The sequence below is a fragment of the Podarcis erhardii genome (genome assembly GCF_964252035.2).
Source record: "Podarcis erhardii genome assembly, chromosome: Z".
Classification (NCBI taxonomy): Eukaryota; Metazoa; Chordata; class Lepidosauria; order Squamata; family Lacertidae; genus Podarcis; species Podarcis erhardii.
In genome coordinates this window covers 12,199,899-12,212,736 of record NC_138504.1, presented here as the reverse complement: position 1 = coordinate 12,212,736, position 12,838 = coordinate 12,199,899, and the positions used below count along the sequence as shown (strand labels likewise).

The 12,838-nt window shown below is 39.8% G+C and overlaps 1 protein-coding gene across 1 annotated transcript in view; it reads right to left on the bottom strand.

The window, feature by feature from the left end:
- Nucleotides 1–207: 207 nt before the first annotated feature.
- GRIA3 (glutamate ionotropic receptor AMPA type subunit 3) overlaps nt 208–12,838 on the bottom strand; it is a 213,384-nt gene continuing 200,753 nt past the window's right edge. The window contains exons 15-16 of the mRNA XM_081847982.1: nt 6,464–6,728; nt 208–3,029 (exon numbers count right to left, since the gene is read on the bottom strand). Of these exons, the coding sequence (XP_081704108.1) occupies nt 6,483–6,728 (246 nt within the window). The 3' untranslated portion in view covers nt 208–3,029; nt 6,464–6,482. The remainder of the gene's footprint in view (nt 3,030–6,463; nt 6,729–12,838) is intronic.

The window sequence follows — 12,838 nt, the reverse complement described above, 5'->3', positions numbered from 1 at the left end:
ACTGCGGGAGGCAGTGGAAGACAGAAGTGCCTGGTGTGCTCTGGTCCATGGGGGCCACGAAGAGTCGGACACGACTAAACAACTAAGCAACAACAACAACAACAACAACAACAAGAATGGTGGAAACTATTGCAGTTGCTTGGGTGTAAGTTGCCAGGAATATCCATGAAACAGGCTACTGAGCCAAGTGTTTGCTTTAGGCAAAAGTTCAGAATCAGTTTTTTTAATTTTGTTTTCTTTACAATTTTATTTACAAAATGTATTAAAACTCTTTGTACAATGCCTCATTCAAATGAGGCATAGGAATTTATGCCCACACATGCAGTTTTACACTTTTGACAGCCATGAGTTTCGCTTGGCAGGGTTTTTTCTTCTTCTTCTGTTCACTGAAGTGCAATTTTAACAACCGAATAAAGAAATAACCTAAAAAAGATTTGTTGTTGTTTTTAAAAACAAAAGGGAAAAAATAAAAATAAAAAATTCTCAACTGGCTACTGCTGAACTTCCAGAGCTTGAAGTTAGTAGCAGGATTTTTTTTAAGCAATTGACATTTTTTAATTATTTAAACATGCATGTTTTTAAAAATAACAACCCTTTTACCAAACCCTTCACTAGTGTGAAGTCTCCACTCTGAAAAATTATTTTCATTTGACAAACATACATTTCTTTTTATACAGCATCTAAGAAAATGTCTATTTTTTTTCCTTTTTTAAAACTTAAATACAACATTTTGCACAGCTTTGCATTTCCTTTTGCTGGAACATTATAGCATTCAGAAATTGAGAATCACAGTTTCATGAAAAAGTACAGCTTCTTTTTGCTTAATACCTCTGTAAAAACATGAGCAGCAGCTTATTCTATGGGAGAATTTTCTTTGATGATTTTTTTTTATGTTACATTTGTGAAAACGTATCCCCCCAAGTCCTATAGTATATCCCTTGATTTAATGAACTATCAAATATATCATCAGTGACCTTTATATGCCTTGTTCTAATGAGCTATCAAATATATTCAGTGACCTCTTTCAAACATTTTTTCCTTTTTTGATTTTAAAGAAAAAATATATTATTCATAATATTTCTTAAAATTTTGTTTAATATCCAGTATGTTATCAGTGAAATGAAACCCTTGCTGAACTACCAGTTGCACATATTGTCATAATTAGAGGTAATTAGTATGTAGATGACTCCTTTAACTTGTATTTTGTCTATCTGGTAAATGACAATGGTTTTTTTTGTTTTTTGTTTTTGTTTAAAGATGCAGCTTATGAACATATGATGCTGCTTCATAATGAGTCAGACCATTGGTCCACCTTGGGAAGGATGTCTACTCTAAGGAGCAAAAACCTCCCCAAGATTCCAGACTCAGAGGTCTTCCTTCACCCTGTTACCTGAGGTCTTTTACATTTAGAGATTCCAGGAATTGGACCTGGTATCTTCTCTAACTCCAGCCACACGCTCTGCCCCTGAGCTCTTCCAATGTTGTCGACTTCTGCTAGACTCTATGGTGGAGCACATCCTACATCTGAAAAAGCTGTAAGGCAATAAATGCAGTCCGTATCTTAAGCTGTATATACTGGAATGCGTTATATCTGTTAGGAAAACTGAAGATGAACCCTAAGTATCTTTCAGAAAGGAAAGAAAAAAAGTAGCCATGAAATTATGATTGGCAGCAGCTGAGAATATAATAACTACCAGCAATAGTAATGCTAGAGCATTTTGTTACGAGTCGGACCAGCTGGTCTCTTTTGAGGTACCATCCTGTGTTATGTTTTTAATTTTAGTTTTTTACAAAGCGAGGCTGATCCACGAAGCATCGTCTGAGCACAGTGCTAGTTTTTTTTCTTTAAAAAAAATATTATCATCATCATCATCATTATTATCCTAACTATTACAAAAGGAAAAGGAAAAAGAAAAGAAAAGATGGAGATTCTGAAACTGCGTTATGGGGGACAACTGTATTCTTCAGTCCTCTCACTTATAATCATTTGATATTAAATGCTGAATGGAGAAGGGACAACGGTGCCAGCAATAAACATCCAAAAGATATATCACACAGAAACGTGAAATGTGGCAGGAAATGGAATGGAATGAATTCTTCTCAAAACTAGTGATGCTATTTATTTTTGTTTTAATAATAAAAATAAGAATGCACTTGCAGATGATAGAGGACATGGGTGCATTTCTAGCCTGTCCTCTTGTGTTTTCCTTCTTGAAAACTTTCCTTTGCAAGATACACCAGGTCCTTCCTTGACAAATTGATGCATGAGCCTCCATGATGTTTTATTTCGATTGGTTGACACACCTCCTCCCCCCCTCCATATATTTTCATCATTTTTTTTTTTGTTTTGTTTGTATGTTACATTCACTTGTTGGAGCAGATATATGCATTTTCTTAAAATGTGAGGCAGGATCTAGAGCGGAAATGGCAAAAGAGGATCCTTACCATCACAAAGGAAGGAACAAAGCAACACATTGTGACAGGAAATCACAGAGTTAGGTTAACAGGCTGCCCTAAGAATATAAGCAGTGGTATTCTGCGGCATAATATTAAGAACAGCTTAATATTTTGATAAAAGGGGGCACTTGAAAACCTTTTGTCTCTTTTCAAAAGAATTAACGTCCATATATACTGTGCAGTGGTATCAAAGAATGGCTTCTGTTGAACTTTTGTTAAAATTATTTTTACAAGAATACTTTTCTCTCTTTCTCTTTCCGTGTATGAGAATATCATCTTCTTATCAATCTGTGTTCTTCTTGTAGTAGTAGTAGTTGTTGTTGTTTTGTTTTGTTTTCAAGCAAAGCAAGACTATTTTTTTGATGGTTTGCATTGTTTTTGAGTCTTAAGAATTTCCTGTAAGGCACTGAAGGAAAAAATAAAATTCCTATGAAGAGTTCATTGCACCATCGTCAATAATGTGTCAGACCCGACATCTGGGAGGGAGTAAAATTGGCTCAGGTGGTCAGGATCACTGAAGTTGCTGGGATCTTGGTAGCTCCTTCCTTTGCATGCCATCATAAGTGCAGGATCTGCAATGAGAATGCAACTATCTCAGCTGTGTCCCATGAGAGGGAGGTTATCACGAAGGCACAGGTGAAAACCAGGGACGAGGGAAGAAATGATCTGAACATTACTCGAGCATTATACTGAAAAATACATAGCACCACAAAATCCAACTAAACAGAGGACTTGTTCACACATTACACTGAACACAGGTGCAAGCTGTCTCTACACATGAACAAGTGTTTGAGTGAAAGAATGTACACTTGCTGATGAGTACAGCTCAACTCTTGAACACACAGGGACACAGACTGTACACTTGCTGAATGCTACATGTGAATAACGGTAACGGTAGTCAAGCTACCACAGGCTTCACTTGAGTCAACAGTGTGATGCAGCAGCCAAAAAAACCTAATGCTATTCTAGGCTGCAGCAAAAGTACAGTGTCCAGATGAAGGGAAGTAATAGTACCATTCTATTCTGCCTTGGTCAGACCACACCTGGAATACTGTGTCCAGTTCTGGGCACCACAATTTAAGAAGGATGTTGACAAGCAGGAATGTGTGCAGAGGAGGGCAGCCAAGAAGATCAAGGGTCTGGAAACTAAGCCTTACTAGGAGCGCTTGAAGGAGCTGACTATGTTTAGCATGGAAAAGAGGAGACTGAGAGGAGAGATGATAGCCATCTTCAAATAACTAAAAGGCTGTTACATGGGAGATGGAGCAAGCTTGTTTTCTCCTGTTCTGGAGCCTTGGTCCCGAACCAATGGCTTTAATCAACAAATAGGGAAATTCCAACTCATTATCAGGAAGAACTTTGACAGTAAGAACTGCTCAATAGTGGAACAGACCCCCTGGGGTGGACTCTCCTTCCTTGGAGGCTTTTAAGCAAAGGTTGGATAGCCATCTGTCTTGCATGATCAAGTTGAAATTCCTGCATTGCACAGGGTTGGACTACATGATCCTCAGGATCCCTTCCAACTGTACAATTCTATGATTCTAAGTGTGTATACAGGTACACAAATAATGAACTCATGGAATGTATCATGTGAATCCCATATATGTAGCTGTATTCAAGGTTTGCAGATGAGTTTGCAAAATGGATTTAAGGAACATAGGAAGCTGCCTGACTCTGAATCAGGCCATTAATCCATCTATATTAGTATTGCCTATACTAATAGGCAATAGCTCTCCAGGGTTTCAAACAAGGGCCTCTCCCAGTTCTATATGAAGATGCCAGAGTGACCTTGGGACTTTCTGCATGCAAAGCAGATGTCCTACTACTGAGCATAACTCATAGCCTATTACTCTCATGGCTGACTCTGGGGTTGCGGCGCTCATCTCACTTTATTGGCCAAGGGAGCCAGCGTACAGCTTCCGGGTCATGTGGTCAGCATGACTAAGCCACTTCTGGCAAACCAGAGCAGCGCACAGAAACACCGTTTACCTTCCCACTGGAGCGGTACCTATTTATCTACTTGCACTTTGATGTGCTTTCGAACTGCTAGGTTGGCAGGAGCAAGAACCGAGCAACGGGAGCTCACCCTGTCACAGGGATTCTTACCACCGACCTTCTGATTGGCGAGTCCTAGGCTCTGTGGTTTAACCCACAGCACCACCCGCTTTACTGATATGCTAATTAACCTTTCTTTGAAATTATCAAGGCTGTATCTACTTATTTGGAGTAATAACCTCAGCTCCAAGTAGAATTGCCTTACTGAATTAAGAATTAATGTTATGACCTTTGCCTTCCTGGATGGCCGTTGTGATAAATTACTTTTGGAACAGCTACAGAGGATGTTGTCATTATATTACCTTGTATTTAAATATATCTGTGTGTAGGGTGGGGGTGGGGGTGGGACTGAGTTTAGCCATGGAGGAATTTATGTTACATCAAGTGAGCCTGTTTGCTTTCTGCTATCAGACAAGGAAAATTATGTCACCTTGCATTCTTCCTTGCTTGCACTGGCAGAAAATAGAGAGATGAATTTGTAGCTGAATTCTGAATGCCATTTTATCTATGCTATGACTTATAGCTAGAGAAATGATGATTGCTAATGCTAGAGCACATTACTGTGACCTTTCAAATGCAGTAGAGATAGGAGTTAGGGCTTATCCACTTCTTGCCCCACTCATTCCAGGCAACGGTCCACAAATGGTTTTCTGCAGATTGTCGTTTGCTCTGATTCAGCTTTTGAAAGTGTGTTTTTACAGGGAGCAAAGCTCTGGAGCCAAAAAGAAAGAAAGAAACAAGGGTGCTCGAACACAGAGCTTTAAAGTGTTGGACTGTGCCAGGAAAGCATGAAGGAAGGGTTAGTGTGGGTAAGCCCTTAATCATTGTTAGAAAGCAATAAATGGGAATTCTGCCCTTGTCTTCACCAGGAGATTGCCTACTCCTACTCCCATGTACATACACACCTGTCATTCACCCTTGCTGCTTATACAAATCACATAATTGTAGAAAATCAGTGTGTTATCCCCCCACCCCCACCCCACCCCCACAGCTTTGGCAGCAGGGGAGACACCTCAAGAATGCACTTACCTGAAGTCACCACAGTTCCCTTTAATAAATGAAAGGGGAAAAGATCATAAGAAAGTCAGGAAAGAATAATCAATGATGTCCATCTCTATGTGTAAGGCTGGAGGGCATGATGATATCCTGGCAAGACCTGTGATGCCCAGTGCCAAAGTTTTCAGGGCTGACCTTCCAGTGAGGATAAATGAGGCGGCTGCTTCAGGAGACAAATTTAAGGGCCCCTCTTAAGGGCAAACAAATTCAATTTATTGTTTATTATGATTTTTTAATGACATGTGATCTTGTTTTATATTTGTGTGTGCTTCATATTTGTGTGTGTGTGTGATTTGTAAAATTAATTTTTGGTGCACTAAGGTGATTGTTGGAGGCTGCAATGTTAATGCATCCAGTCATGGCAGCTAATAAATTTGGGATATTTTTCCATTGAGTATGTCCTGGTGTGTGTGCTGTTTTTATTTAGATTATCTCTCTCAAGTGGTGGCAAGTCTTGGGTGAGCCCTAGAAGCTGCCATTCAAAGTGTCCTGGCATCATAGTGAAAATCCAGGATGGCAAATGGTTTAAGAATTAATCCAATAATTGTTTGGGAATTAAAGGTGGGGAAGCTGCCTTATACGGAGTTGGAATGTTGACCAATCTCACTGGGTATGTCTCTCAGTGGCCTCTCAGGATTTCAGACATGGTTCTTTCCCAGCCAGAGGGCCCGAGACAAACCTAGGACTTCCTGCATGTGAATCAGGTGCTCTGCCAATCAACTACTACTGCCGTTCCCATGGCATTGCTAGAACACATGTTGGAAAGGCATCAACTGTGTTGTGTCCCATTTCTGATGTGCATAATCCTGAGATGTTACTCCACGTTGGGGAACACAACACCAACAACACATCACCACAGGGAACACCAAAAACATAAACCAGTTGATTTGCTTACTGGACCTTTAGCCGTACCACTAGATCTTAACACTTTCTGTTCCATACACGTTGTAGCCTTCTCTGTACGTAGCATAATTCTGGGTATTGGGTGCAGGAGCAGGCTTAAAGTTTTGTGTGTTCTTTGTGAGTTTCATTCGTTTGGACTCGGCCCGTGACTTGTAACAGAACTCTATCAAGGCCACCGTCATGGCAAGGCCGAGACCTCCGACAAGAATATAGAAAACCCCAGCAACATTGCTCAGGCTCAGAGCGCTTGTCTTGTCCTAAGAAAAACGAACCAGTTGGTTAGTTTTGCAGCAGGAAGGAAAGAGACAGAAGGACAACATCTTTCTAGAGGTGTCTAGCTTTGAAGGCCTAAATGTGTATTTAGACAACTCACTCTCTCACTATTTTGCAGCTTAGAACTCTTTGTACCCAAATCTTTACATCAATTTCAGAGGTAACCAGCTGAACCAAAACACTCTTGCCAGATTCATCTCACAAATAATGTCCCATGACATGAAAGGGCTTAAGGCAGGAACACCCAGGAAATAATGTTTTATCTCCCCCTACTTGATACTAACTATACAGTATCTGGTAACAATATGGATAGTTCCCTAACCAGTGGTATTCACTTTGTAGCTGACTACACACAGCTTCATGGTGAATATCACTGTGCTAACCTGAGCCTTTCTATTGATCTTTTAAACATTTCCCCCTCTGGAGCGGGGCAGAACATAGCACGGTGAATTCAGAAAAAAAACCTGCTTTTTCATTTAAAAAAAATTAAAGGAAGGCCTTTAATTCTGTTGATATTGGAGAATGTAGAGGAAAAGAATCACTTTTTTTGCTGTTTTAACATCTGGTAGCAACAGTTGCTATGTTTGATGAAGCTGGTCAGTTACTTTCAGGCTGAGCTAAATAACCCTACGCTCTCACTTGAGTTTCTGGGATTGAACAAACAAACAAAACTCCCAGCTTAAAATATTAATCAATCTATACTGTCTAAGGTGCACCATCAAGGCAATGGGGGAAGCCTTTTGTTTGAAAAAATAATATTAATGATTTCTCTGTTTTGAGACACCATCATAACCATTTTGCTGCTGAATTGGATTACCTGCTACATGGTTTCTCAATTGTTTGAATACTTATGGTTTGAGCTGTGACACAAAGAAAATCAGAAGGCTTGTCAACATGAGAAGGCTGTGCAGGTGTGCACTGGAATATGAATTCAAACAGATTGAGTCAAACTGGTTAAAGTCTCAGTGTGGACAGACTGCTTTTGGGCTTGCGAGACTGGGTTCCCCTCCCAGCCAAGACTCACATTGCAACCAGTGACTAAGCTATCAGCAGCTGTTAACGTTGCAGGACTAAATGAGCCTCCATGGTTATGAGAATTGCAAAATGTAACTCAGCAAGCAGAAAGTGGCAACAAGCCATTCTAATTAACAAAAAAGCAGTCCACACACAGGGGCTTGCTCCAGTCTGACAGCTAATTTCATCTAAAACCAACACAGCTCTCTCATGTAGGCAAGGCCTGAGTAATTGATGTCAATCTGGATTCCAGACCAATTTACGGCAGAAATTTGAAACGGACTCTTTAAAAAGTTGCAGGTTAAGCCTCAGCTTACCAAAAATCTTTAAGCAGTTGCAAAATGTCTTTCGAATTTGGAAACCCCCCCCCCCCAAATGTCCCAGAACCAAACAATGAAAACCACATCCCAAAATAGATCAGTTCCTTCCAGCCAGGGGAAAACAAATACATTTTAGAAGACTGGGCTTGGCTGTCTTAATAAATTTTGAATCCTTTCTGATTTTTTGGTTTTAGGTTTGAGTTACAAAGAGGCTGATCCTGCAATGGTGCATTCAAACATCCATCGGCCCAAAGTTCACCTTAACAAGAAGCCATCTCCAAGCCCTGCTGGAATCAATACTCATGAGTTGACTTCAGCAGGACCAGAAAATGGAGCCCTCTAAAAAAACTTCTAGTAATTCTTATTATGGTCATTATAACAGTAATTTTTCAAAGGCACAAACGAAAGGCAGGTGTTCAATTCTCATCTGTTTGCAATGGGAACTGGACACCAGGCTGTTGTTTGGTGCCTTAGAAAATGCATCCAAATCAGTATTTAATACTGGTTGGGTATTGCAGTTCTTTTTTCCTTTTGAAATTGTTCCATTATATATACATCTCCATGTTTCATCACAGCAGGTAAGCATAATGTTTTCTCCCAAATCAAGAAGGAAAAGCGTTTATGGATGGAAACCCCCTGGGTCACTTCTACATCTGGAGTATCCATTTCAAACTTATGGAAGTTCCACTGGAGAAGTCCCCACTGGGATGGTCCACACCCACCGCCCCAGCAACATAATTTGTGTGTGAAGCTTGTGACAAGCTGAAAGCCATACCATAAAAGGGAAATCAAAGTACGCAGTGGAAAAAGTTTCTGGTATGGAATGTAAGTAATACAGTAGCAAAATGGTTTGATGAATAATCATAAAAAAAAAAATTGAATGGCTAAGATTTATGGAATGAACCAGCAATAAAATAGTGCGCTATTATATATATATTTAAAAAATAAACCCCTCCAGACTTTCTTTCTTTCTTTAAAAAAAAAAAAAAGGATATGTCATGCTCATTAATGTGAAGTCCTCTGAAAAATATCCATCCTTAACACTCATGCATTTGTTGTTGAAAAACCATCATTGTGCATGGAAAGGAGTTACGGAATTTCATAATAAAATTGATGAGCTTTGAAAATTTATGGAAAATAAAGGCAAACTGGAGGCTAAAAAAATCATACATGGACTCAAACGGAACTTCTGTAGGTATATATTAAAGTAGAAATACCAGTTTGAGATTTTTTTTTTTTGAGGGAGGGGTCAACCTGAGTATATATATAAAAAAATGTACTTACAACTAGCGCCTTTGATACTGCAAAAGAAAAAGGCTGTCATTTTTACTGAGTTTTTTTTTAAAAAATGGAGTTCTCTTAAAAATAAAAAATAAATAAAAATCCCTGCCCTTTTTTTTCTTTTTTGACGGGGATGGGGTGTGTTTTCCTCAATGCTTTAGAATGTAAATAGTTAACTTTGGAGAATAACTTTGGTATAAAATAAAACAGCGGGTCAAAAATATATATATATAAATATATATGTGATTGCTAATCAGTACAAAAAGACCTTCAGCGACTGACCTTACTTCCCGAGTCCTTGGCGCCACATTCACCCTTATCGTACCACCATTTGTTTTTCAGCTTGTCTAAGATGCCTTGTTCACTGAGTTTCAATACTGCAAGGTTTACAGGAGTTCTTCACGTGGGAAATAACATAAATAACATTATATTATGTTATTTTATGTTATTCAAGCTTTAAACTACTTTAAAACTATACAAAGCGATAAAGCAGGGTTCCTGGCCACAAATGTCAAAAGAAATTATCTCGTACTGCAGGCAAACTGGAATCGTAAACCCCTTAAAAGTTAAAATTCTAGAGCATCGCTAGATCACCAGGTCCTGCCCATATCGCTTTGAGTAATCGGCACACACTGTTAAATAAACTCCATGGAAACAAAGTGGTTCAATTCTCCCCAGTTTTTTCCACCCCTTTTTTTCTTTCTTTTTTTCTTTTTCTTTTTTTCTGGTGAGTACCTTTAGTCAGCTTGCAGTAGCTTTGCAATAGATTTAAGGTGGAGGAGAAAGATTGCACTCAAAGGTTGCTTATTGAACTAACAGAAAGAATGCCTCTTTGTTTCAGCCAGTGCAGATGAATGTTTTTCTGCTCATCCACTCCCATTCCACTTCACCTATGCATCCAGCTGATGAATAAGATTGGGTTATCCAGTATATTTGCAGAGAATTTCTAGCAATGCAGTTGTGATACACAGGTAATCCCTTTGTACTGTGGTGTGTCAAAAGAGATCACAATGCAGTTTTCTGCACTGTTGCATGTAGAAATTATCTACAGTCACTTTTATCTCTGATCTGGTGCCACAGGAAAGCTCTATAGATATATAAAATGGCTTTCCTTCTTACGACTAGCATAAATAGGACCTCATGTGGGCTTGGTGAGATCACACCTGGAGCACTGTGTCCAGTTCTGGGTGCCACAATTTAAGAAGGATATTGACAAGCTGGAACGTGTGCAGAGAAAGGCGATCAAGATGATTAGGGGTGTGGGAATTAAGCCTTATGAGGAATGGTTGAAGGAGCTGCATATATGTAGCTTGGAAAAGAGGAGACTGAGAGGCATAGCTGTCAACTTTTCCCTTCTCTTGTGAGGACTCCTATTTGGAATAAGGGACTTTCCCTTAAAAAACGGGAAAAGTTGACAGCTATGCTGAGAGGAGATATAATAGCCATCTTCAAGTATCTACTGGCCACATGATACGTGCACTTTGAAAATACTTCAGCTTGTTTCCCTTGTCTTATATTCAAAAGAAGGAAAGAAACAAAAGGAAAAAAGGAGAGAAATTCAAACAAGCTAGAAAGTCCCAAGCTATTTATGAGACGTTGACCCAATACATACCTTACTAAGGAAGTGTGAGTTTCCCTAAATTCTGGACACAAACCTCTCTCTGGCAAGGTCTGTAAAAAGGGAGCCATGATGTGGGACAGCTGAATGATGAGACAGTTTCTTGTTGCAGTTATGGGAACAGTGTGGGACCGCAAGTTCGAGAAATAATGGATGGATTGGATTACACATGCTCTGTAGTCTTATGATCAACCACAACAAAAGCAGGATATAAATCATAGAGTTGCTTCCAACTAAGTTCTACTCAGAGTAGACCCCCTGTCTACTCTTAAATTAAGTATTGTCCATTAATTTCAAAGAATCTACTCAGAATAGGATGAGGATGCAGCCTCTAACAGACTGAGCTACAGTAGGATTGCCACAACTTTGAGAGGTGGGTATGCATTGGTTATGCCTAATCTTGGTTGGAAGGGAGGTTGTAGCATCCGCCTGCCCCTCCATGGCTAAGGGTATCCTGTTAAAAGGATCTGCAAGGAGTGGCTCCTGTCCAATGCCCAGATGGGGACTAGGGCCATACTCCTCCTCCAATGGTGACTGCTTGGGGGGACGCCCTGATTTGACGTAGGTCATAGAGCGATCCCCCCCTCCACTCACCAGCTTCACCTTTAGAAACACTCCCAGTGGATGAGCAGGAGTTACATGAGCCATTGTTTACCACAATGCCTTTGGTCAAACCTCACATCTGTAACCAATAAAGTCTCATTTGATACCCAAAACCAATATGCCATGTGTTGTCTAGTTATTCGCACTTTAGGAAACAGGGTGGTCATGTGGCCTTGATATGCAGCCAGATGAAAGCAGACTCCCACAAAATCTCACAACAACTAGCCTAGTGAGTTGTTAGGCAACAAGCCTAGCAGCTCACTTTTCCAAAGCATGTTGCAGGAGCAGGAGTCCTGATCTGGACTGGGGTCCTGATGTAGATAGTTGGCTTTAACACTCTGCCCCACTTCAGTCCCAATTCCTGCTGTTTGCATTGGTCGTGTGTGTGTGTGTGTGTGTGAGTGTGTGTGTGGAATCTCCCATTCTCTCCAATCAGGATTTCTAAGGTTGAAATGTATTTTTAGGGTCCATCTTATTTTTGAAATGTTAAGTTGTTGGAAACTGTTTTTAATATAATATAGCATTGTGTTTTAATATCAATATTGTATTTTAATTGTTATAAACTGCCCTAATCTTCTTTTAAAGCCATCCAGGTTGGTGGCCACCACTGCCTTTTACAGAAGTTAATTTACTACAGCACAGCAAGGACATTTTCACCATCCTGACCAAAGTCTATTTTTAAGGGGCAAACTACAGGTGTTGTTAATTTTGTGTAAAGCAAGGAAGTATAGCCATTCTACTACCCTCCACCCCAAAGGGCAAGTTTAGAGCAACAGTGATTTCAAAAAGCTTAATGAGCTACTGGTGTGATCCCATGGTCAGAAATATCAAAGAGAAGGGAGTCTAAGAAGGATGGGAGTTTCTAAAAGGAGAAATATTGAAAGCCCAAAAGCAGGCAATACCAACAAGAAATAAAAGTGGGAAGCATCTAAGGAAACCGGTGAGGCTGCATAAGGAGCTTACAGATGAGGTGAGAATTGAGAAGAGAATTCTCGGAGAACAGGTAGGTCCCTACAGATTGGAGGCAGGCAAATGTTGTCTCCATCTTCAAAAAGGGGGAAAGGGTTAACTACTGACTGGTGAGTTTGACATCAATACCAGGGAAGGTCCTAGAACAGATTATTCAACAGTCAGTTTGTGAGCATTTAGAAATGGAAATTGTGATTACTAAGACCCAGCATGGGTTTCTCAGAAATAAGTCATGCCAGACCAATCAGATTGCTTTTTTTGGATGGAATTACAAACTAGGTGAATAAGT